Source organism: Drosophila subobscura, chromosome U, assembly GCF_008121235.1.
Source record: "Drosophila subobscura isolate 14011-0131.10 chromosome U, UCBerk_Dsub_1.0, whole genome shotgun sequence".
Lineage (NCBI taxonomy): Eukaryota > Metazoa > Arthropoda > Insecta > Diptera > Drosophilidae > Drosophila > Drosophila subobscura.
Window position 1 is genome coordinate 3423289 of NC_048534.1, and position 26268 is coordinate 3449556.

Consider the following 26268-nt stretch of genomic DNA (forward strand, 5'->3'; position numbering starts at 1 on the left):
GCATCTGTCTGGGTATTTGTGAGGTTTCTATGCTGGTTTTTGCAGCCACTGCAGTGGTTTACTGGCAGAACCTCTGACTCTGCCTCTGTTGCAGCACTCTCCTGGCACTCCCCTGGCCACTGCTGCCTGCACTCGCTCTCTTGTGGCGTCCTCTGTGCATCTGCTGGTGCAATATTACGTATACGTAATACGTTTTGTGGCTTACCAACCGCAAAACTATTAAAGCAAGCAGGCAAATCGAATTGTTGCGTTGAGTAACATATTAAAATGTGCCAGCAGACAGGACAGGACGAGGCCGATGAGGCCAGACACTAGCACATTGTTCGTCGAGCCTTGGACTCTAATTGATTTTTGCATCGCAAAACCAATAGAACGGATCCAGGAATCAGAGGTAGCAATTGTCATGGGCATATATTTCAATTGAAAGCCAGAGCAGTAGGCAGCGGGGGTGCCGTGCCGACAGAGTGGAGCAGTCTTAAGCGTAATTGGATTTGCAAAAGAGAGCAAAGGTTTTGTGGTTAAAATAAAAGTAGAGCTATAGGAGCATCAAAGCTGTCACAGATGATTATTTGCTAAGGGAATTTCGAGAAATGCATGAGCTATAATTCCCTGAAGGACTGACCATATAAACATAGGGAATATCATTGCATTTCTTGAGTTTATTAACGGATATTCAGTGTTAAATTTAGACCAGAAGAGTCGCTGCCACTATGCCAATTTTTTCCCTGCAAAAACTTCTGTTAATCTGAACCTCGTTTTGACTGTAGAAATACCTCATTTCAACTGCAGCTGCAGTTGCATGCGAGTTGTGTGTGTGTGACTCACAAATATCAACTCGATTAGGCCTGCCATGCAGCAGGAAAATTAACTGGGAGGGGGACACTGGCACTGGCATTGGGTTCTGTTTCTGGGGTTGCAATGGTTTTTCCATTTTTCCTCCCCCCTTCCCGGTGTGTACTTACTTCAGGACATTTGTTTCGCACAAATGCAGTTCCCCGAACATGCCGGAGCCTAGTTTCTCGACGATGACCAGGGACTGACGTGGAAACTCCTGCACTTGGCAATTGGCCTGCTCTTCGTTAATGTCGGCGAAATTAGCGCTCATATCCAAATTGTAATGATGCGGTTTGATGCCACCACAGCCACCACCTCCTACAATGGTGCCCACTCCAAGGCCCATGCTGCCCGTGCCCACACTGATGCCCGTGGGCGTGGTCGCTGCCGTTGTCGAGGAGCTGAGACTCAACGAGCCACTACTCTGCGAGCCCGGTGGCGGCACGGACATGGGTTTGCTGCAAATTGGTGTGGCTGCATAATATTTCTCCGGCGGCGGTGGCACTGGCGGCGGTGGTGGCAGCAATGGCAGGCTCCCAACTGGCAATGCCACGGGCAGCGGCACGGGCAGTGGCAGAGGGAGTGTGGCAGCATTAAGAGAGTTGCGTGCACTGGTGGTTACGACGACGACGCCGCCGCCGGCGCCGACAGCGGAGGAGGGCCCATTGCTGATGGCAGCACCAGCACCAGCAGGAGGCGGCGGAGGTGGAGGTGCACCATTGGGAAGCAGCTGCTGCATGTGCGGCACCGCATAGTCCTGGCACACAATGTCCGGTACATCTGACAGAGACAGAGCAATAAGAGAGGAAGAGACAGAGGAAGAGAGTGTTAATTTTTGACCGTAAAAATGGGAAGAAATTTGTTGGAAAAAGCGGAAACTCTGGCCAAAACTTAACCTCAATACAACTTTTTTAAGCGCCAGACGAATAAAAGTTGCACACCCTCCCAACAAAAAGATGGGGATTATACAAATGAGAAAAGGAGAAAGACTAAGAGAGAATAAGGGAAAAGGCTTTTTTTTACACTCTTAAAATAAGGTTATGTTTTGAAGAGAGAGCTATAATTTTTACTAGAGAGTGAGAAAGAGAGAGGGAGAGAGGATCCCGCTCTGGATCTCCTTCCAAATATACCCAAAGTTAAAGGCAAAAAACGTTTTCGTGGAAATTAAGTCTTTGAAAATAGTTTGCGGAACATTTTCGAAATGAAAACTTTCAAGAAAGATCTTAAAATGTGCTTTCAATTCCAGGAAAATAGAATTTGTGCACTTATGTAAATAAAGCTTTTGCATACACGCCGCGAGTTCTGTGACTTGCCAAGAGTATACTTTTTTGGTGCACAATGGAAATTATTTTAAAACGGTTTGGAATTATTCCATTTGTACAAGTGTAAAATATCGTTGAATCGAGCTGATACCCCAAAGGAAATATAATAAATAAAAATATTTCAAATAGAAATATTATGGATTCCAATACTCTTATTGTTATTTTTTTTTTTACTAAGATTTTCATTATTTTGATACTCCCGCGAGCCATCTCTCTTAGGGAACTTAGCGTTAAAAAAATATTGAAATCCTGTGGCTCATTTCAGGGAATATTTTCTTGTAACGCAGTCCCCATTGATTTGGAGATTTCGATTAATTTGCACATATAAATCTGTCTGTAATATTCTTCTTTATATTTTTGAAAATAAATTTAATTTTTCTTCATCTGTTTTTAATTTTGAGCTATTATTCAATATTCTCCACCAAAATCCCTGGTATTTTCTCAACATCTAATATTTCAATATTGATTTTATTTCAGGTAAGTATCAACTTAAACTTCATCAATATTCATCCATGCAAGGGTAAGTTGTAGCCTCTTTCGTCTCTTCAACTCTGTTTCAGGACTTCTTTTCTTTTTTCGTTTTAGAGATGGACCACATATGCTTTTGAGTCCCCCCTCGCTCCAGAGCCAATAAATTCAGACGACAGGCCACAAAGTGCAATGGTTTGCATTTGTGAACATTTTTGCATTTGCCATTTCCTCAACATTTCCTTCGGCTCGAACATTTATCCCTCTGTCCCACTCCCCCTCCCGCTGATCCCTTTTGCATTGGTTTTCATTTGTCTTGTCCCGAAAGTCCGAGAGACTTTTCTGCCTTCAACTTCAAACTTTTCCCATTTAGACCCCAACAAAAAAAAGAAGAAGCAAAACCCCAAGACCTTGGAAGGAGAACAAGAAGGAAAATGTTGGCCGAGTGGGGGAAATGTGGGGCGAAAATGGCGTGTGGCGAAAAACTAAATGAAATTAATTGCAACTTGGGCGAAAGAGACAGAGAGGACAAAGAGGAAGAGGCACCCAAAAAGGAAGAACTTTTAATTTTATTGTTGTTGTAATAATATTATTTAGTTTTCGTCTTCGTGTGTGTGTGCCAGTGTTGCCCCATTGTCTCGTTTTTGGCTGGGGTAAGGGGCGGGCGCTTCTGTAATTTTTGCATTCGTTTTTGTGTCCAAAAAGTACCAGAAAAACATAAAATAACAAACTGAGAATGAAGGAAATAGAGGGCCATAGAGTGCAAAAGAGAGGGAGAGAGAGTGGGAGACAGCTCTACAGTGTGCAAAAGAGACATAAAGAAGCCCCACAGTTTGGATGATAGAGACAGACAGACAGACACTCAACGAACGTTAATGACAAAACTTTTCGACGACTGAGCGAAATTCGTATGCAAGTTTTCTTCAACCAAAATGTACGAGTATGCGTGCCATATGTATATGTACATATATATGTATGCATGTGTTTGTGAATCTGTATCTGTATCTTGTCCATATACTTATATGTATGTGGGCTGTGCAATCAGTGCCCTCTCAGTTTTTGAAGTTGCACTGAAGTTTTGTGGCCTTCCTACTCTCCTACGAGCTATTCGTATTTCCCACAAACTTGTAGAACACTTTCCGGACAGCTACAACTTTTCAGCAATTACCCTACGATTTAGCAGAGATGTATTTATGGAAATTGTAGAGGCTTACAGATGGATTAGTCGGGGAACTTTGAAAGATTTGATGACCTCTGGTCGTACTGGGTACTAAAATCGTACAGGAACTGGCAGAGCTTTTAATATTTGATCAGTTTTTGTGCACCTGTACGCTCTGGGACAGGAACTGTCATACTTGATCAGTTTTTAAACATTGTAGGGCTATAATCCTTACAAAATAAAATTAGTTTGCTCTATTACTACCTCTAATATCCCTAACTAAACCAATAAGCCCATCATTTATGCCTAAACGCAGCCCTAATTCAGCTATAATCTAAGTATTTGCGGCATCGAATCAGCCTCCACAGTCTGCACTTCGTGCAGCTCTCAAATGAAGCCATTTCCAAGTCGATTTATAAATTGGATTTCCCCTTTTGAATATGCGATTTTCCAGAGTATACAAGAGAGACCCTCCTGGTCCTTGGAGCGACCCGTGCATGGGTCGACCTGCTTTTAAATGACTTTCGTGCCGGGTCTCCTTCATCTTAACTCCTTACCACTCCTTCTTCGTTCTTCGTTCCTCATTCCTTATTGCCATGTTTATTTGCATGCAATGTTATTAAGTTTTGTGGCATTCTGCCTCGCTCGCTCTCTCTCCCTGTCTCTCTTTCACTTTCTGGTCGTGCAAATTGGCAGTTGACTTCAAAAATAGACTTTAATTTGAGTGAGTCGTGGACTCGCTGCAACTTTTCCACAGCCAGAGTTCTCCGAAGGAGAGAGAGAGTGAGAGCGAGTAAGAGAGAAGTTTTCAAGCACTCAATTTTGTGGGGCGTGCGATGTGAGCGCGCGAGACTGTGACGAGGTCTGCGGGGGTCTCTCAAACTTATAATTTATTTGAGCTAAATTAAATTATTATAGCAAGCAGGCAGACGACCAGACATCCTTTTGGGATGAACAGCAGGCAGAGAGGCAGCGAGCTATGACAAATATTTGCTGGCCAGTTATAAAATGCACCCAGAGGCAACATCAGAAAACTTTTTGGCAAATGACTCGAGCGCATGAAAGGCGTGCCATAAACGTTTATGATGAGCAGCAGTAGATCCGGGCGGTAAAGAGGAGGTAGACGATAAGACGGGAACAGATGAGGCAGGAGGATGCCGAATAAACCGAGCAGACAGAGTAATGTGCTGCCAAAATGCTGAGGTGGTGGTGCTGTGCCATGGAATGCCACATAAAACAATGTGGACTGCATCCCCTTAGGTTGGTTCGTTGGTTGCTCGTCGAAGCTACCCGTAACGTAACCCGAACCTAAGGAGACAAAAAAAAGGATGCTCTAGCATGCCCTTAGGCGTCTCCCATGTGAAATGTGAACGAACCGAACCGGACAGAAGACATTAGAATTCATTACAATTTACGTAGCAGAGGTCGTAAACTTCTAACTGCAGCTTCCTGCAGTTCATCTGGCAATTAAAACACATGTGCCACACATGTCGCATGTCCTGTGTGTCCTTTGTGTCCTGTGTGTCCTCTATGTCGTGGAGAAGTAACAAAAAACAAGATAAGACAAAAAAATTGAGCACTACAGGTTGACGGAAAGTGTTGAAACTCTTGGGGCTCGAAATGAATGGAGGGAATTTGCCTACAATTCCAAGAGATTCTGGGAGCTTAAGAGGATTGCAAGGAGTTTTTGTAAAGGTTTATTGGGAGTTTATTGAATATGTTGAAAAAGTCAGGGATTCAAAAAGAATTTGGATTTGAAAATTGATCTTTAAAGATTTGCTGTATCTGTAAGTGAAAAGGAGGAAAAAAAATCGGAGGATGGAAAAATTTGAACAAAAAATACATTAGATATATTACAGTACTCCAATTTATTATTTGGCATTTGGCTGAATTACTTTTTAATTACTTTTAGTAATTTTCAGGCTAATTTAGTATGATTATATTTTCGGGAATAATATTTTTGTTTGAGTATTTTTGTACACATTTTCTTCAGCATTAGGTTTAGTGACTATTTCATTCAGTTATTGTATCTATTAATTTATTTTTATGTTTCTGTGGAAAATAAATCCCTAAACTAAATAAACTAAAATCCCTCCACCAATACTTCCTTTGTCCCTCCTCAATAAATTTTTCCCAAACGAACACAAAATTCCCTCATACCCTTGCTCAGATTGAGAGTTACTCTCTCTCTCTCTGCTGCGAATAGTAACTGAAAACTACCGCCTGACTCAGCGATTCAAAAATTATGTCTTGCGGTGCGCGCACAACTCGCATACCCCCAAACCCGCATCTTTTCTTCTTCATCTTTTTTTTGGGGTTTTTTTTTTGTCTGTCCAGTTTCTTTGTTGTGCTACTTCGGCAGGCAGTGCTGCCACCCTGCCACACCTGGTGGCAGCAATGCCACCGAACTTTCAGGATCCATGTTGTGCGCTAAATTAAGCATTGCTTTCTCAGTGGCGTTTCTCTACTCGTTTTTTTTTTTTTTGCCCTCGCATCGCAATATGGCCTGCAGGATGAACATTTGCATGTCCTGTCACAGACAGGACGCAAAACATCAAACTCATCAAGAGGCGACACCATCAGGGGCCAGCCCATACAAATAGGTGCGACAGAGAGAGGGAGAGCGGGAGTGAAAGAGATAGAGAGAGAGAGAGAGAGAGAGAGAGTCAAGTGCCATGCTGTGAGGCACGGCGCCCGAGTTTTATGGCTGATGGGCAGAGGGGCCCACAGCCCACACATCATTGTCATAGACGGTGCATCTCGTACCCCATCATCATCATCATCATCATCGTCGTAGTTGGTTCTTTATATGGATATAGAGAGAGTGACTGGGGGGCATTGTGGACTCACCTGTATAGTCCGGCGTTACATGCTGACGCTGCAGGTCATTCATGGAGCATCCACTGGCCGCACTGGTGTACATGTTCACATTGAAGGGCTCATGGTACAGACTGTTCTTGTCAATGGACGACTCATTGTCATCCATTGTTGTGACCACCTGAGGGGGACAAAAGAGCGGGTAAGAGACAGGTAAGAACGGAGGGGGTCGAGTGCTGGTGAGTGAGTAAAAAATTGCACCAGATAGTGACTGAGTAGTGAGACTGAAAAGTGAGAAAAAGTGTTGTGTTCATTCTATTTTTTTGTTCCCTGCATGTGTGTGTGTGTGCTGCATTCTGGAATGCCAGTTACTACAGTTTTTAATCATGATTTCTGGTGGAATATGCCAGTGCTGCTACGGCGTTAAGGTTCTATTTTTTTGTTTTGCTGTTGCCTCAATGTTTGACATGCATTCTGGGTGGTCCATCCATCCAACAGATGGGGCCATGCCCCGTAGCTGGCAGTGCAGCAGCAGGAGCATCAATTTATGCACTTTGCATGTAAAGCCCAGTCGGGAGTTTTTAGAGACTGTAGGGGGGGCGGGGATTGTAGACTTTTAGGCGCTTACCTTTAGGACATTGCCGTTGCCGGTGTGGCAGAGTCTCTTATCGATGCCACCGAGTGTGTCTGGATTGAAATTATGCTGAAATGCATCCAAAACGTTGCCCCTGCCACGACCGCGCTTATTCCTCGCCACAATCAGCAATATAATGGCGACAAGCAGGAGAATAATTGTGGCCAGCACTGTGATTATGACGCCAACAAAACCAGTCGCTTCCGCTTCCTGATGGTCAATGGGTTTTGGAGAGATAACTAAAGAGAGAGAGAGAGAGAGAGTTGTAGAGACAAAAGATTTATAAATACAGGAAGAATGTTGCTATATTAATAAATTGTAGCCAGCCTTTTCTGTCTCTCCCCCACTGGCTTTTTGTCTGATATTTTCAATTGGCCCTGGAGTCCTTTTGTCTGCTGCAAATGATGTGCCATGCCCTCCGCACCTTCTGGACGGCTAATGAGAGTGCGGGCTGCAAGTAGTAATCTTCGAGAGCGAGAAAACTTTACAGCGCTCCCAAACTTTTATGCCGAGTTAAGAGGTAGTTTTAAATAGAAGAAAATAATTAAAAGGTTTCTGCTTGGTTTTTGTGCTGTTTTGGTGAGTAGTTTCGCGAGTGCCTCACGCGCTGTTTAGTTGCAAATTTGTTTAAAGTTTTCAAGTGGTATACGATTGGTTAGCCATTCTAGAAGTTTTCGGGGTTTTCTCTTAAATAAATTAGGGAATATTCAAACAGAACTGCGTTGAATGGCGAGCAATTTCCCTGCCGTTAATTCAGTTAACGAAAACCTCGAAAACCTCTCCCTCTCCCATTGAGTGCTGAAACCACAATTCATCAGCAAATGCCCGGGACATTCTGTACGGGAATCCATCAAATCAAATCAGTTCGTATTTGCGCGGATACGCCACTTACCCTGTGTGGTATGTTGGCTCCTTTCGCCGCTGCTGACCGCTCGACCGACTTCATCGCGCTGCAGCGGATACTCGGATGTGTCCGACGGCTGTCTGATGCCATTGAGCAGGCCCTCATCCGTAAAATTGCCGACCACGGGCACTGCAAAAGGATAAGAGGGAAGAGAGTGAGAGAGAGAGACACAAAGAATGTAGGTTAAGACTTGGCTGGCTAAGGATAGTATCTTACAGTTCAAAGGGGAGCTATGAAGGAGGCGAGATACAGGAGGAGGCAGAAATTTGCAAGCCAAGTGGCTGAAATGCAGCAGAAGACGACAGCAGCCGCCGCCAGGTGGTATGATGAGGACAAGGATGATGATGATGATGATGGTGGAGGCGTGGCAGTGGCTGTGGCTGTGTGACAGCTGCCCCTCTGCCTTGATATACTGCCACGGCTAATGGGCTCCACCAGCAATTAGGGGGTGGTGGCGTTGGGCGTCATGGAGAGCGATTATTATGATGATAAATGAGCAAGCTCTTCATGTCATATCAGCGCCTGGCTAGAGCGACGACGACGAAGACGAAGACGAGGACCATGTCGACGTTGATGAGTGGCAATGGATGGGATAGGAAGTAAGCGACTATGGACCAAGGGATGCTCTTTAGCTCAAATCTCCAATAATGTTACGACTACAACTCCATAACGATGGGAACCCGTTTGTATGCAAAGGAAAACACAAAAGAAAGTATGGAATTTGCAGTCTGCTCTAGTATTTTTCAGTATATTTTTTTAGTATATTTTAGGTGTATTTCTCATAAAAGGCAATGAAGCTGCTGTTGTTCTAGTGCTTAAAATACTTCCATGGTCCATTTAAAAGGGTTTCTTTTGGAAAAATATAAATTTACTAAAGAAAACTTTTGTTTGGGTATTTATTTGGTAATTTTCTGGAATTTTATCAGGGAAATTTGACGATTGTCAAGCTATAATTATTTTGTTATTAAGACCTCAAGTATTTGTTGTGTTACAGTTTATTTGGTATGAATTCGGATATTCAAAGTATTTTCTTTAGTAAGTATCAGCACCTATTTGATTATTTTTTTCGAAGAAGTGGACGTAAGTCCCTAATGAACCTGACAGTGTGTCTAAGCAGATGAAAAAAGTAGCTTACAGCCACTTCCACACACTTCACACTGAACACATCATGCCCGTACGCGAGTGCAACACGGATTAATGGGCATGACAAAAGCAGAAACAAGTTGAGTGCCAATTAGTGCTGCATACTTTTAGGTGCAGCGGTGGCTGTTTCATGAGGCAGCACAGTCCAGCCAGCCATGGCGGAAACGTTGCGATACTCCAACTTTAAGGCGTTGAAGCGTATGCCATCGGATTGTTTGCCATCGGTGTTGACATTTTGCTCCCCGACGCAACGCAGACAGAAAAACAGACCAAAAAAGAACGAGCAAATCCATCGCAAAAACGCCAGACAGTCGTCAATAACAGAGCATATCGATAGGAGAGGATATCCCCAGAAATGTTTACCCATCGAGGGGACTCTCTGTTGACTCTGTTTTTCTATATCCTTTCTCCGGCTACGGTTCGGACAGCATTTCCGCCTGGAGCGTTTGTTGAACTTTCTCCCAAAAAAATACTCCGCTCCTCCCACTCCCGCTCCTTCTCTGATATTTAAAAACAAAAACGGAAAACGGACCATTTTTAGTATAAATTCCGGACAAAAAAAAAACTCTTCAGGGAAATGCAAATTTTTCCAGCTCTTGGCATTGATTTTGAGCTTGTTTTTTTGGCTGCAGATCCCACCACCCACACCTCCTTTTTTTGGGCGTCTATTTTCTTTGGCAACAAAAGTTTTTGTTTTTCGTTTACTCTTGTATGTGTTTGAATTTGCTATGCAAATAGCGACGACGGTGGAAATGTTTTGTTTCCCCCACCCCCCAGAAGAGTGTCTGGCAAAATGGGAACATTTCGAGGGAGGGATCCTCTGCAGGGATGGAATAAGCTAACCAAATTCTTAGGAGCGTCATATGTTGAATGAAGTAAACTGTGAGTGTATGTTAATGTGTGACACCTCCAGGGGAAATATTCTAATGATGGTAGAACTATGGAGTGAAAGATTAATGATTAACATTAACATAACAAACTGTCACAAAAAAATTACCAAAAAACTAGTCTGTAAATGGAAAAACAAGACACTATATGAAACAGAACTAGTTCTTCCTGTTACTTATTAATATTTGTGTATTATTTATAAATGCCATAAACTGCGGAAATAAAATCCAATGCAAATAGCAGCTTAGTATATTACTCTATTTTTATTTTCCACCTAAATTCCAATAGTTCTACGAATCAGATGCATGTAAAATCCAGTATGTAGAAAACTTATTCCGAGTGCCCTTTACTTTTTAAAGTATCATTTAAGTGCATCCTCGCTGCTCATTTTTTTCTACAGCCGCTGCGCTCCAGCAAGCAAATTGTTCTTTCGAAAATCTACTCTAGTTGACAGGTAACTTCTTCAAGCTGATTGTCTCACAATATCCTTGGCCTCTTTGAAACGACTTGAAAATTATACATTTTGCAGCCTTAATGCTTTTTCAATATCAATGCACTGCCATTAAGCAAATTACGAGACGAGCAGCAATTCTATTCGTAAAACGCCAAAATGATGCTCCAGTGCTCTCAAGGCCAGAGATGATGATAAAGGAGGAGCAGCAGTAGCAGTCGAATCAATTGAATTGAGTTGAGCAGAGGAGCAAGAGGGCTAGAGATGGGACTGGTTTTCTATAGAGATATCCCTGCATCGGATATGACACACAAAGCACTCGTCCATATCGCTCTCACATTCGCATACAAAGCGATTTTCAATTAGAAAGGATTAAGCGAGGCAAATTGCACAAGGATTTAAAGCGAAATAGCAGCAGCGGGGAGCAGCAGTGGCGCAGCAGGGAGCGAAGTTATTGAAATGAATCCCTACACGAATGACTGACTGAATGAATGCCAAATGCATCCAAATCCCAAAGAGTGAAAACAAACAAACAACAAAAAATGCCAAGCAGAAAATAAGACACAGAGCTACACAGATACGAGTGCAGATATGCAGATATACATATGTACATATGTACGAGTTTATTGCAATGTTATTGATTTATAAAGCGGAAAGCACTTGCCAGGGTTTAAATACGACCGGAGCGAGAAACGAAAAGAGAGCAGCACAGAGGCTGTGGAGAAAAAATATGTGAGGAGAAAGTGGAGCCAATGGAAAGGAAAACCCAAACAAGAAGTGATGAAATGTTGTGAGAACAATAAAATGGGAAATACTCTTCAGTTAACCATTTTTGGCGAAGTAACAGAGTACCCAGAAAACCTTCCCAGTTATTAGAAACCTCTTTAAATTCCACTTCAATCTTGCAAATCTGTACCAAAAATTGTGTGTGATGTGCTGTGTGTGTGTGTGCATCAACCTCATTATCGAGCATCAAACTATTTCGAAATGTTCCCATAGAGTCCAACAAGCCAGCAGCAAAAAGGGAATTCACTGCTTTATTATGCAACGAGCAACGTGCAACAAGCAAAAAAGCAAAATAAAAGAGGAAAATAGGAAAAGCAGGAAGCCAGGAAAGCACGATGTACTCTCGAGCGATTTCCCGCACCCTTCGCCCCATCAGCAATCCTCTCAATGCTCAATCCCCCCAATGCTGCTTCAGAGGCTCTTGGCACTGCACGGCACTGCTCGGCACTGCTCATTGAGTTGCAAATTTCAAATGCACAAAAGTAATGCAACTCATTTAATTTTCACAATATCCTTGCGCTTTGGTTCTGTTTCTACTGGTGCTGGTGCTGTTGCTACTGCTGCTCCCGCTCCTGCTCCTGGCTTCTGAGTTCTACTGAAGCATATGCGTGGCAAAGTCGAAGCTGCTGCTCGTGTGTGTGTGAGTTCTTCCGTTTCCTCTCTGCCCCTGTTACAATGGAGCAGCAGCAGTGCACTGCACATTCCTTTTCCTCCCCTTAGAGTCCATCGCCTGCTTTGTATCACTATATGCACAATTGCACACGGCATACGGTACACGGTAGAGCAGGGAAAACAAAGCTACCAGGAGGGAGCATCGCTCCGCTTCCCCTTTGCTCTCTCTCTCTCTCTTACGAGTACTCATCCCAGAGTTAAGTAAAAATTGGTTCATAGCCTACACACACACATCGCAGACATAGTTATTCCTATGTGAGTGCACTGTGGGAAAATTGTGGGTTACTCGAGCGAGATGTTAATAAATAATTAATAATACAATTAAGAAGAATAATATTTATAGGGATGTGTGAATAACCAAAGAAAAGTGTGTGGAATGGAACTCTGTTAATTTTTTATTTTTAATAAAATCTCCTAGTGTAAAAGGAATTTAGTAATTTGTTCAGTTTATCTCAAGAATTGGGTTAGAATTTACCCAGCACTTGTTGGTAATTTTCAGTTACTACGTTACTAAGTTACGTTACTAACTTTTTCATCATTATTCATTAATTTTTTTATTTTATTATTTTTAACAGTAATTTTGAAGGTTCTCCATATTTTAAGTTTATTTTTTATGATTTAGTAGTTTTAATGCAAAAGAGGAATGGACGTAGAAAAGTTAAATTATAAAAAAAAAAAGTAAAAATCGTACCTAGCATATAGGAATGAGTTTGAAATAGAAACAGCCGTTATCAGTAATTAACGGCTGTTTCTGTTAATTACTGATAACGGCTGTTTCTATTTCAAACTCATTCCTATATGCTAGGTACGATTTTTACTTTTTTTTTATAATTTAACTTTTCTACGTCCATTCCTCTTTTGCATTAAAACTACTCCTTTTCTCTTAGTGTGGCAGTATAGTTTGCACCATCGACTGAGAGACCGAGGACTCCCAGAGTTCTAGTTAGAGTCTGGAGCGCTCTCTGTGTGCTTTCCTTTTTTTAATGAAATGCGCAAAGAATTTTTAGTGTCAGTGGGAATTTTCAATTGCTCAAAGTTGTTGTTGTTGTTGTTGTTGCAGTTGTTGCAATTGCAGTTTATGTTTGAAGAGCTTGCCCCCGAACAGAAGAGCAGTCTGTCTGCCCGTCTTATGGTCCGTCCGTGTGTTGTTTTTGCAGTTTGCCTGGCTAAATTATGTTTACTGCTCGTTCGGGTTGTTCGAAATAAATGAGATGAGGTTGGAGGAGAGGAGAGTTCCCCTACCAATCGTACATGTGGATTGCAAAAAGGGTTAAAGGCTAAAACGGTAACAGAGGGGAGGTAGGGTGCTGCAAGCAAATGCCGTAAATTGTACGTTGCACAGAGAGAGAGCAGATTATTTCCAAGTAGCAAAGGGGAATTGATGATCCTTTAGGATGCTAAATGTTTTAGGAATGCAAATAACCAGCACTTTTCAACCATTTCCCAGCACACATTTGTACTCCGATCTTTGTTTGAGCTTTAATTATGCACAGCCTTGGGGCTATTCCCTGCCCCCACTAACAAGTCAACAACAAGGACATCAAAATTAATTTAAACTACAAACAATAAAGTGCTCCCTGTGGGCGCCAATCCCAGTTCCTGCTGCACCTTTCTGTCGCTGTTCAGGTGGCACAAATGTCGCACCATGTGGCTGCAACAGGGAGGAGACATTTGAAGATTGCTCGACGCTCATATGACCAGTAATCGGATAAAGGATGGTGGATAAAGGATACAGCATGCAGGTTGCAGGTTGCCCGAGGTAAAATGTCTAACAGCGTCTTTTATAGTTTCCACAGCTGCATGCAACATAATTGAGCGATAGATTCAGGAACAAATATGCCCCATGGGCCACGCGGTATCCCAAGAGAGTGGCATGGAGGTCCATCCACTGGGCTGACAGCCCAGTTAACCCGTTTTATCTGCTGGTTCGCTTCTCGTTTTTTGCGTGCCAGTGTTACATTTTTTTATAAAACAATCCGAGCAGAGGCAGAGCAGCATCTGCAGAGGGAACACAGCGATGGGTCTCGCTGTGGGTCGCTGTATGGGTCAGTTGGGCGCATGAGGAGGGGGCATGAGGGTGCGTTGCAGTGTGGTGTGGCACTTACCTGATATAAACGTAATCTCGCTGAGCATCATCCAGCGGGCGGCGAAATACAAATGCAACTGCAGATAACGCCCCAGGCGATGATGTAATTTGATTGTCACGTCGCGTGCATGATCCAGCACCAGGTCGGGCATATACGAGAATTGTACGGGCTCACCGCCAAACTGACGTCCACCAATGCTGAAGAAGACTTTGGCATGGACAAACACCTGCAAAAAGAAAGAGTCGGAAAGGCAGTGAGAGATAGGTAGGGGCAGACACACGATGGATGAGTAACTGTTTGGTGCTTTTCACACATATCTGTGTGCACATTGCTTGGCCTTTTGTTTGTTCTGTCTGTGTGTGTCTTTGTGGCTCTGTGAGTGGCATAATAATTAAAGTAATCATTAAATTAAATATACGCTTCCCGGAGAGGGGTATTTATATTTTTGAAATCATTCTTAAGCATAGATAAATTACTTTCTACTATCTATAGACAAATAATATATTCCAATCTATTTCCAGTTCCAAACCCGATACATCATTGAGGTAAGAGTATCCCCAGTTCATCATATTCCCACAGTTTTCTTCATTTTCTGTATGCAGCAAGCGCCTTGCCTGCTTTCCTGACACTTTTGGTCAGTGCCAAAGTTCAGTTATGGGCCCCAGACCACGGAAGTTGTTTGTAATAAAAGAAGAAGAATGGGCAGAGAGGGGTGCAAAAGGTAGGTGGTGCACTCCACGACAATTCAATTTTGGTCAGTGGCTGACTGGCACTCTTTTTCTAGGGCTGCCAGCCGGATGTGTAAGTGTTGTCTGCGGATGGGCAGGGGCTACGGCTACTTCATGGCTAATGAGTTGTCGTTGGACACAGCAAAAGGTGTGGGATTTGTTGTCCAAAAGGTGTAATCCAAAAAGAAACGTGGTTGGGATGTCTGACAGATACAAAATCGATTGAAAGTGATTTTTTCTGTGAAAAGATTGTGATTTGAATGGTAGCTCGATGCGATGCGTTTGGAGTGATTGAATTCGATGGGAATTTAATAAAACGTTTCTCCGGGGTCTATAACGGACTTTTGATTTGAATATTGATTTAAGCATTAGATAATAACTGGATGGGAATGCGGGATTTATTCTGAATATGGATGTTGAAAGTAACTATAAATTAAATAAAGATTGAATACATATTTTTCGGGTTTTTCAAACTGGTGGAAAGCGGGAAAGTCGGAAAAATGTAGTATAAATAGATTTAGTTTCAATTTAAAATAGACTGCAAATTAAAAAGATAAATAGGGAAAAGTCATCTGCAGGCAGTCAGGAAACGGACTATTCTGCGACTTTAAAACCCCACTCCTCCGGAAATAATAGAGCTGTAGAAAAACTACCTATAGATTATGCCATCGTCTCGTAGAAAACTTTTTCCCTTGGTTCTGTAATCGTAATACTTGTCCAAATTAACTCGTCTGCGTTGGTTTCGAGGACTTTTTTTAGGAAAAAATAGTCCAGAAAGTCTTCAGAAATTGTCTTCATGGATGTAAGGCAATTGTCAGACATCAACATGTTTGTTTAATGTGTTTCTGGTATAACTTCTACACGCAAAATGAGGTATTCGGAAATATGGTAGAGAATATCAGTGTTTAAAAACTCGAGACAATTATGGCATGCAAATTGACTGATGAATGGAATAATGCTTCAAGCTAGAACAGCTTTTCGATCACTTATAGGTACAAAGTAAAAATAAATCAGAATCAGGCATGGAATATGATACATATCATTGCCATCAAGTACATATGTATGTATGTATGTACATTGCATGTATTTAGCTACCTTTCCTTATCTTTTTTTTAATGAACATTCCCATCATATCCACGTAAATCATCAAACATTAGCCAACTTTAGTGGTAACAACTGTACTTACATATGTATGCATGTTTTCTAGTATCTTTATTCATAATTTAAGTCTGAAACAGGCTGCAACGGAGATTTACTCAAGATTTCCACTTTAATGGTTGTTCATTTAGGAAGCGCCTACTGGCTATGGCTACTATGGCTTAAAGCACTTATAAGCGTCGTTAAGAAAGATGTCCACTCCAGATAATGCTTATTAGACACACACAGGTCGCCCCTGATCCCTCTCTCTCTCTCTTGTTCCTCTGTTGCTCAGCGCACTAATTAACCACAAAGTCCACAAACCAATTGGCAGCAGCTTCACAAACGGCACATAAAATTTCAATTACCACAAATTTTCTTGCCAGAGTCTTTGATTTGTGGCCGCCATTTGGAGTGGCTGTTGGAGGTGGAGGTGGAGATGGAGTGGAGGAGCTCTACCTGGTCTCTGGAACACACACAACACACACACTTCTCTCTCGCTGATGGGCTCTGACCATTCGGTTTATGGCCTATGCCATGGCCATTGCCCCATAATTTACAGCGGCCGCATCGTCTCTGTATCGTGGAGCTCCCTCTCTCTCTCTCTCTCTCTCTCTCTCTCTCTCTCTCTCTGTCTGTGTCTTCGCTTCGCTATAATTCTTATTTTTATGATTTTTCATTACCATTTGCTAGCGCAGAGAGTTTTTCCTCGACGAAATGAACCATAAGTCATCAAATTACTTAGAGACGAGGATACCAGACGCAGGAAGATCTCTGGTTTTTGCGGTTGAATACTGCCGTTTATGATGCATTTGATAAGCTTTAGAATTATGCTAATTGTGTTTTAATTATGTGAGATGCGTGTGGGCACCTGCCCCACCAACACCACTACACCACACCTCACCACACTCGTTGCATGTCCAGAGATGTACTCGATAAGGAGACCTTCTGTTGGTTTGTTTGTTTGAATTTGTTAGCATTTCTAATGAGCGGTCGGTAGGTCTTCCCATCGCTGTGTGTTTGCTCTTTAAAATGCATGCCCCACTGATTTATTATCACGATTAAGGCCATCAAATACGTGTGGTCCCCTTAATTATTATTGGTTATTGCTGTGTGTTCTGTCGGCTGGTGGGGTTAGACTTCTGTGTTGTCTGTTTGTGGGGTTGGATTTCTTAGCGCAGGTTCCCATGGGATTTTCCTTACTCTCTTACTGATCTCTTACTGAGGGATAAGTGCCTTGTGTGACCCAAATTTTGCCTTTGCAAACATATACCCCATAAAACCCATAAAAATCACATGCCACAACATATTTTTACCATTTTATCTAACAATCGGCGCAACTTTGATGTGGCAAGTATCTATACAAAAAGGTAAAGCAGGGTAACTACGATAAAAGTTCAACATAATTATGATAGAGCTACACAACCTACCGTCTACCGTCTGTTATTTGACGACCTAAATATCCATACACAAAGTTTTTCCCTGCACACGAAAACATTGATTAATTTGACACAAATTTGACAAGCCTATTGCCATGGCGAGTTTTTTCTACGGGAGGGACTAGGCTACACACCATATAAAACCTCTATTCAATAATAAATCCAAAGCGAGAAAGAATAAGCGAGTGTGCCATGAGTGAGCGAGAGATAACATCGAATGCGGAGGGGAGTGTGTGTGTGTAGGCAATTATTAAACTGTCAAACGATACTCGAGAATGTCAGAGGAAGGAAGTTTACAACAGAATTATGACTACAGGGTCGGGAAAGATCTTTGGAAAGATTACAAGAAGCTGAGAAAGACTAAGAAAACGAATTAGAGATATGAGGGGAAGAACAGAATTACTTTACACAGAATACAGAATTACTTTATTACTAATACAAGAAGAGAAAACATAGAAAACAGTAGGAGAAACTGTAGTTTCTACTAGTATGCGATTTTGAATTATATTTCTGGACAGGAAAACATAGAAATTCTTTCCCCACGCTAAATCCAAGAATTTGTCTTAATAAATGTATTTTAAATTAATTATATTGCTCACAGTCTAAAAAGTAATCCCATGAATTGGAACTTTCATTAGTTATTGTAATATTTTAGTAATTCCTTAAGAAAACAATTACTTAAAAATTTCCCTGCCCATTTTTATGGTATAAAGAATAATAATAAATTTTAAAGCTGCCTTTCTCTTAATTTCCCCTTAAAATTGATATTTAGGATAAAAAAACTGCTTGCAAAAGTAAAAAATTTCAAAGAGCAGAGATAATCATTATGCCTTACAAGTACTCTAGTAAATTCTAGTGTGAAAAAGAGTTTTAGTGTTACTTCCAGCAAATAAAGACCTCAAGATCCCCGCCTCTTGTGTGCTTTAATTGTTTGAACACTCGTCCCAACCCGCAATACCTTCAATTTCCAACTAATTTCTTCAATTCTTATCTGTCAATGTGGCCATAGCTCTCTGCCTCCAATACTGATTTTGTGGTTGATTCTGAATGTTAACACATTGCCACTCCATATAGCTGCAGCAATTTGGGTCAATGGACTTGAAAATTCTGTGTGTTCTGTTTCAAGTTCTGTTGCCAGTTTGAGTGGCGGTTGGGGGGTAAATACTCCTACAAAGAAATAAACATGGTCCAATCATTTTTTATATGTATGCACAGATATGCTCTCTTGTATATAATCGTTTTGTGTGTTCTGTGTGTTCTGTGTGTGCGCACTCGAATGGTTTGTTTACTTTCGATAAAGACCGACAATGCGCGCGTAAGGAAATTGACTCGATAATGGTGGTGCAGTCCCCGCAACTGCACTCTGTAGCCCCTCCCTGCAGTCCTGCACCAAGAGAGCTCTCTCCACCATCAGTTATTCCCGCCACCAGCAGCGATCTGCCCTTCCCCCTATCCGCTCTTACACTCAAGTACCACCTGAGGTTCGTCTTCCCTCCTTCTCTCCCTCTCGCTCTCTCTCCCGCGTTCTCTTTCCATCAATTACCGTTTGTTTAGGTTCGATTTCGTATTTGCTTTGTTTATAAAACAGCGTTGTATTTTGTCTGCTTTTTTGTACATTTTTATTTTATTATTGCATTGACTCGCTGTGGCATTTATTTGCTGCCGCCAGTTTGTCTGGCATTGGGATTGTATCGGTTCGGGATCGTTCGGTGTTGGGGTCTGTGCCATAACATTTTACGATTTCCAAACACTAGAGCGGAGAACGCAGTGTTTACAGAATTTATTGTGCATTGAGAGGAGAGTTTAAACCAGGGCAAACCCATGAGGCACCCATTTCCTATCTAGAATCTTTGATATCGCTTACCTGCACATCTTTGGAGAACATATTATTCGTGTGTATAATGACAGCACTGAAATTTCGGACAGTTTCAAATTCGAAAGTGATTTCCACGGGTCGACCCAAGAGCGTGTCATTGCGCCAGCCAATCCACTCGTAACCTGCAGGGAAAACATTGAATTAAATCAAATATTAAATGGTATTGAAAGGGGGGTAAAACGGTATACAAATCTGAAAATACAGACGGCTTGGCATTTATCAATGCATTTTGTACGCTGTTTAGTACCCCAGAGGATTGGCACACCTCCAAAGTACGAGTATTATTGTTGAGCACTGCTAAACCATCATTAGTTATGCGTTCTATGGTCTAGTTGTTGGCAATTTTATGTGACATTTATGCACAGTCTAGAAACGTCACTGTTGAGTGGTGATTGTGTGCAACTCCACAGTAGTGAGGGGGGGACTGTAGGGAACTTTTCTGCAGACTGGGATTGTGTGGAACTTCTATGCAGACTGGAAATTGTATGGAGTTCCTCAATCGACTGTGGACTAGCTGAAACTCCTCTGCACACTCCAGATTAGACACCAGACTACCGACTACACACTAGTTTATGTGACAATTACATGAACTACCTTTCGTGCAATTTATACACTCGTATGCGGGGGAACAAAATTCTCTTTATTGCCTTTTCAGATCTAAAGCCGACACAAATCACACACTAAACACGACACACTACACACGACAAGACACTCCACGTGAGTCTTACCTTTGCCAAAGCCATTGATATCATTGCGAAAGTTATCCTTGCCCCGCTGTCCATCCACCAGTTGGCCCAGGCCATTCACATAGCGATCGGCCTCCTCATGGCCATCGTAGGTCTTGTCCGACAGATCGATTTCCATGCCCCGCTGCATGCCCTTGGGTATGCTGTACGATACGATGCCCTCTGCAAAAATAGTACATGAGAGACAGAGAGAGAGAGAAAGGAAAAGGAAAATGAATCTAGAGTTCAGTTTAAACCGATTTGTGGGGTCATATGTCCTCCTTCCACTCTTAATTGTAAGCCTATTTTTTACGAGTATTTTTGCAAAGTATTTGGGGGAGTTGCAGCGGGGGAAAGTGTGTGTGCAATTGCCATGGAAATCTGTAAATTAAATACTCGCCTAAGCCACATTGCAATCTTTAATAAAACAATAAAAAGAAAAAACCAACTAAAGTTTCTTCGTGCTTTGGGGCACCCCCAAAACGACAGCCACAGCGAAACAAAGTCATCAAGAAAAAACCGGTCCCATGGCTGATTGCATGCTTCAAGATATTTGTAATACACTTTACGGTTCAAAGGGTATGTACAAATATTCGTTTATAGGAAATGAAAACAGGAATTTCTGTGTTTTTTCGTGGTCTTAAAATTAAATTTAAAAAGATGTATATTCAATTTAAAAAATAATAATAGGGATTAAAAAGGGACATTTAAGTTAAATGTGCTCCCTAAGTAAATAATGTTTATCACAATTTCATGTCTATACGATTTTTTCAAATTATTTTCCATTTATTCCTGCAATTATTTGTTGCTAAGTATTCTTCAGACATTGCCCATTCGACTATCATTACATAAAAATTACCCCTCTTGGTTTTGCTGCTAAAAAGATACTTTTTCCTGATGTTGTGTTCCTGCCTCAAGACACGGAACAAGTGCGAAATGCTGAAGATCAGAGGTTTTGGGGGGAGAGACTTTGCTGATCAGAGGGACAGAGAGAGGATCACTCCTACCAATGGATGGGATAGCGATGTGTGAGAGCATAACTTATGGGATCAGTGGCAGGGGCAGGGGCAGGGACAGGGACAGGGGCAGGGACAGGGGCACCGTTTCACTTACCTTCCCAGGCACAGCCAACGATCTCAGCGCGCAGGCAGACAGTGCGATCGTACTGACTGTAGGGATAGATGCGCACCTTCGATGCAAAGATGCTCGGCTGCAGCACGTTCTCCACCTCGCTGTAGGTGTTTATATTCCCCGGTAAAACCTGCAACAACAAGAGGAGGTACACAAACAGAGAGAGAGATTATAAATGGGGTCTCATGAGGCAGGAATATTCGTCGTACGTTGTGTAGGTGGGAATCGAATCCCTGAGCGGGACCGAAAACAAAAGCGTTAAAATTGATTTTCCATTGCTTGCACACAATAAATCGATGGAGCAAACTATGGAATTGAGGGACGGAGAGGGAGAGAGAGCGGACTGGATTTCGTGAAACACCTACGCAATTTTCGCCTCTCTTTTGTGGGGCGATAGTTCGCACGTAAATTGTTTGGCTAAAAGATGCAATATCTTGCAGGCACCCAGAGGCTATTAAGATTCGTATCTGTTATGTTCGAGGAGAATGTTCGCATGGGCCTGGCCTCGTGATTAATGTGTGAAGAGAGAGAGAGGGAGAGAAAGGAAGAGATACATGTCTGTGGATTTGAGAGCGTGAAAGGGTAACTAGAGACTATTTTAGAGTGTAAATGGAATGCTTTTGGGGGATTGGAATAGCTATTAATGAGTACATTTTTATAGTAATTTATTTTTGGCATATTTTGACTTATATACATTTAAGTTCAGACATTTTCTGATGTTTATAGACTTTGGAGGACAGAAAGATATTAATTTCTAGAAAGATAGAACAATTTAAGTAGTTTCAGCTTGGAAGACACCTAAATCGAATGCTCGGAAATGTAAGTTGGCATTGTTTCAGCATTTAAATGGGAGTTAGAAAGAGATTCAACCTTTTCCCCAATAGTTGTAGCTCCAATTTTAATGTTTAATCTTTTTTATGGACGAGTAATTCCCTTAACATTTCGTGCCTCACGTACTCATCTCCAATGCTCTAAACTTACCTCTTTCCCTTGAATACTCTTCCAGCGTATCCATTTCTCAAAGCCTGGCCGCCAATACTCCACCACATAGGCCTCGGTGTACTCCTGGCCCTGACCTTTGCCAAAGCGACCCTGAGTGCGTATGGCGCTCACCAAATGCACCTGCAGCAGATCAATCTGTAGATATTCCTGCAGTCCACGCGATACCATATGCTTGGGACACCAAGCACCACCATTATTATCCACCTTAAGTCTGCAAAAAAGATACAACAGATTAATGGGGCAGCCTTTAGGCAAGCACAAATCATGCCACTAAATTTATTCCCTTATGGAAAATTCATTATATGTAAGCTCTTTTTTTGTCCGTTAACTTTAATTACAAAATATTTATTAACATTCTTTTTTCAACATTTTTCTAGTGGCTTTATGCACTTTTGCAATCATTTATTGCAAACCCAAAGCTTGCACTGATTGAGTGGCTCCGCAGAAAAAAATAAGTTCTTTTTGTTCCACGCCCATTTCTTGTTTGTATATTTCCTTTTTTTCTGCCTTTCATTTGTTTTTTATGTATTTTTTGTATTGTTTGATGTCATTTGCATTCGGCGTTAATTATTTAATTAAATTTATGTAGGTACTTTTTGCTTCGATTAACAGATGAAAATTGTAATCGAGATGCACATTTGAGTGGAGGTTGAGTCTGTAATTAAATGATTGGCACCAACACGCACAGAGCGGAGGGGTGACCCTTGCATTCTCCATAAAAATACTTTACTGATTGCCACTTCATTGCCATGTTGCAGTTGTCATTGGGGTTTCATGCGCTTTTTGTGGCAAACAGTTCATAGGATATTTAATATAGGTTGCTCTGTAAGTGCGCTTCGTTTGAAAAGGGCGTTTCTAAGGCTTCAAATAATTAACATTTGTCGTAATAAAAAATGTATCGGAACATGATTTATGTTTGCAGAAGGGTTTTGTTTGGTTTTTGGCTTTAAAACCTTGGCTTTAAACTCCTTGGCCACAATAATCATTAAATTTTGTTGTACCTCTGTGTATATTTTTGGATTTCTTAAGATGGTAGCTACAGACTTACTTAGTTGATTCCACTCTATTTTAAGCTGTTTAAGCAATTAAATACGAGTCAAATCTTCTTAAAAATATAAGGATTAAAGCAATTAACATTTATGGACCATGAACAATAATATTTATTCCTAGTTTACCTTTAATTCACTTAAAAACGAGAAGGGACGTGTGAGACGCTTCTTAAGCGTCACAACTTTTATACCCGGCACTCAGTACCACATCTGCACCTTAGCGGTGTTTTGTCAAATTTTACATTTTTTCTTCATCTGTCATCTACATCTACAACACTTCTCATACCAACACGCTCCTTTAGCTCGCTCCCCTTCCCTAGACCCACACACTGCAGAGTCAGGGCAGAGACGCGGCAGAGACGCGGCAGAGACGCGGCAGAGACGCGGCAGAGACGTGTCAGAGACGTGTCAGAGGCAGTGGCCGCACACAGCAGAAGCAGAGTGTGAATGGGAGAATGTGAAAAAAACAAATATAAGCTGCGGGACGGGGTGGGTTTAGCCACTGCAAATTAATTTCTTCATTGTGACTATAATAATGATCCAATCGGATCCCAATTTGGTGATCTGATAGATATGGTCATTCCCTACGGAATGGCGTTTTTTTTCTGCTATCTTCAAAATTGTAGATTTGGGAGGTTTTCGCCCTTTTGCGGAGGCCTAAGGGGGCGTGGCTCATTTTTGAAATACACTTTTAACAGTGTGAGCATACAGAAGTATGGATGCAAAATTTGGTGGCTCTAGCTTTTATAGTCTCTGAGATCCAGGCGCTCATAAGGACGGACGGACGGACGGACGGACGTATAGACAGACATGGCTCTATCGACTATTCTATTGATGCTGATCAAGAATATATATATACTTTATGGGGTCGAAAACGTTTCCTTCTGTGCGTTACATACAACCGTTATTCCCCACAAATGAAATATACCCTATTTACTCTTCGAGTACCGGGTTTAAAAATAGTTTTCCTGCTTACATATTTTTTTTTAGAACTTAAACTTTTCTATCAGAATATGTAGAAACACACATTAGATGATTTAAAACAATCATAACAAAACAATGATCCTTTTTTCGTATCTCTATTTCAAACATTGCATCCACCTCTCACTCCCTTGAAGAAAAGTAAATCCAACTTTCTTAACCCCACATTCAGCTCCAACTCACAAACAGATTTTACCGGCTCCATGGCTAATAGAAACATATTTCCACAGTGCCACATGTTGCTTAGCATACCAGCCATAAATATTCAAAAACTTCCTTATGGCAGAGAGCTCCCTTTACCCTTTATCCCTTTCCCTATATGTGTATTATGACTCAGCAGTCCATGCTGGGAAAGCTGTGAAAATTGTTGCAAAAGAGTCAATAAAATCGCATGATTTACTTGACTTTTGTGCCCATCGCCAGGGACTAGAAAACTAGATAAAATATGGAATATTGTCCGTTTGTGTGTTGCACTGAAAACTGTACACTGTACTTCAGATAGGCACACTCAAGTGTCTGAGTGTGAGTGTGTGTTGCTGCCACACAGAAGGAAATTGTCGCAATGCAGTTGCAGGTTGCAGTTTGAGTTTTTGAAAGTTTGTTTTTGGGTGCCCAACCCCCCTGTCAAGTGACGCGGTGTGTGGTTAACTTTTCTGTCGCTCCCTGCACTGTTTTTCGTTTGGGGGATTCAAAAATTAAAAGTGAAAAGTGCCACAGAATGTACCAGCAGCAGCGGGAAACAGGAGCAGGAGCTGTGAGAGTTTTCTGCGGCAAAAAGCGGCAAAGTTTTCAAAAGTCATTCATAGCCCATTCAATTGTTGATTATGCAAATTGCCATTCACCTTGACATGCAAACATTATTCACACCAAATATGCAATTTCCCCACCCCCAACCAATGAAAAACCATGAAAAATTGAGAGTGAAAACTCGTTTTTCCATTCAATGAAAGTATGAGTTGTTTTTTGCTGATTGGATGTTTTGGAAAATACTTTTAAAAGTGGAAGAAAGACCGTGGCAAAAGTCTTCTTTTTATGGATAAACCTCTTAAACCAATGCAGGGAAAATTGAGTAGAAAAAAAGACATGGAGCTGGGTGGGTGGCATGCGGTTTGTGGTGCGCGAGTTTCTGTATTTCCTCCAGCCCATATGCATCCCATCCATGACCTACATTCACGCTATCCTTTCGCTTCCTCCTTGGGTGTGTGTGTGTTTTTTTATTGTCTTGCCACATATGGCAGGGCCACGTTTTTATACCCGGTACTCGAAGAGTAAATAGGGTATATTGTGTTGTTGGTAGGAGCAATGTGCGTAACGCACAGAATTAAACGTTTCCGACCCTATAAAGTATATGTATATATATTCTTTGTCATCATCAATAGCCAAGTCTGTGTCTGTCCTTCTGTCCGTCCGTTTTGATGAGCACCTGAATATCAGAGACTATGAGACGTAGAGCGACCAAATGTTGTGTGCAGACTCATGTGATATCACACTGTTACAAGAGTATTTCACAATACCGCCCCGCCACCACAAAGGACGAAAATATCTCATATCAACAATTTTGAAGATAAGAGAAAACTAAAAATTCTGCAGGGAATGACCATATCTATCTGATCACCGAATTGGGATTAGATTGTATCATTAATATAGCCCCATCCAGCAGCTTTGCTTGAGCTTGCCTATTGTTTTCATTCTTTCTCTTTCGCACACTTTGTCTCATGCAGAGTGCGTCACTGGGTGATGTAGATGTAGATGACAGATATATGTCAAATTCGATAAAAACCACTAAGGTTAGATATACCGACAGAGTACCGGGTATTAAAGTTGTGAGGCGTACGAAGCGTCTCACAAACGTTCCTACTCGTTTCGTCTTTTTGTTATGCTATTTACGTTAATCGCGGTTTACAACGCGCCACAGACAGCGGCACCGACAGGATCTGCGCCACGATATATGCAAAGCAGTCGGCAAAGGGGAACGGGAAAAGGAACAGCGGCAGGCTGTGGGCCACAGGCAGCGGCAGCGGCTCAGGCAGAGTCA

The 26268-nt window shown here is 41.7% G+C and overlaps 1 protein-coding gene across 1 annotated transcript in view; it reads right to left on the reverse strand.

Annotated features, from left to right (window-relative positions):
* Positions 1-26268, reverse strand: part of LOC117902351 (discoidin domain-containing receptor 2) — a 148500-nt gene that overhangs the window by 55459 nt on the left and 66773 nt on the right. The window contains exons 4-12 of the mRNA XM_034813662.1: positions 22183-22414; positions 21184-21331; positions 20074-20253; positions 19334-19467; positions 14184-14391; positions 8127-8267; positions 7229-7473; positions 6634-6781; positions 963-1614 (exon numbers count right to left, since the gene is read on the reverse strand). Of these exons, the coding sequence (XP_034669553.1) occupies positions 963-1614; positions 6634-6781; positions 7229-7473; positions 8127-8267; positions 14184-14391; positions 19334-19467; positions 20074-20253; positions 21184-21331; positions 22183-22414 (2088 nt within the window). The remainder of the gene's footprint in view (positions 1-962; positions 1615-6633; positions 6782-7228; positions 7474-8126; positions 8268-14183; positions 14392-19333; positions 19468-20073; positions 20254-21183; positions 21332-22182; positions 22415-26268) is intronic.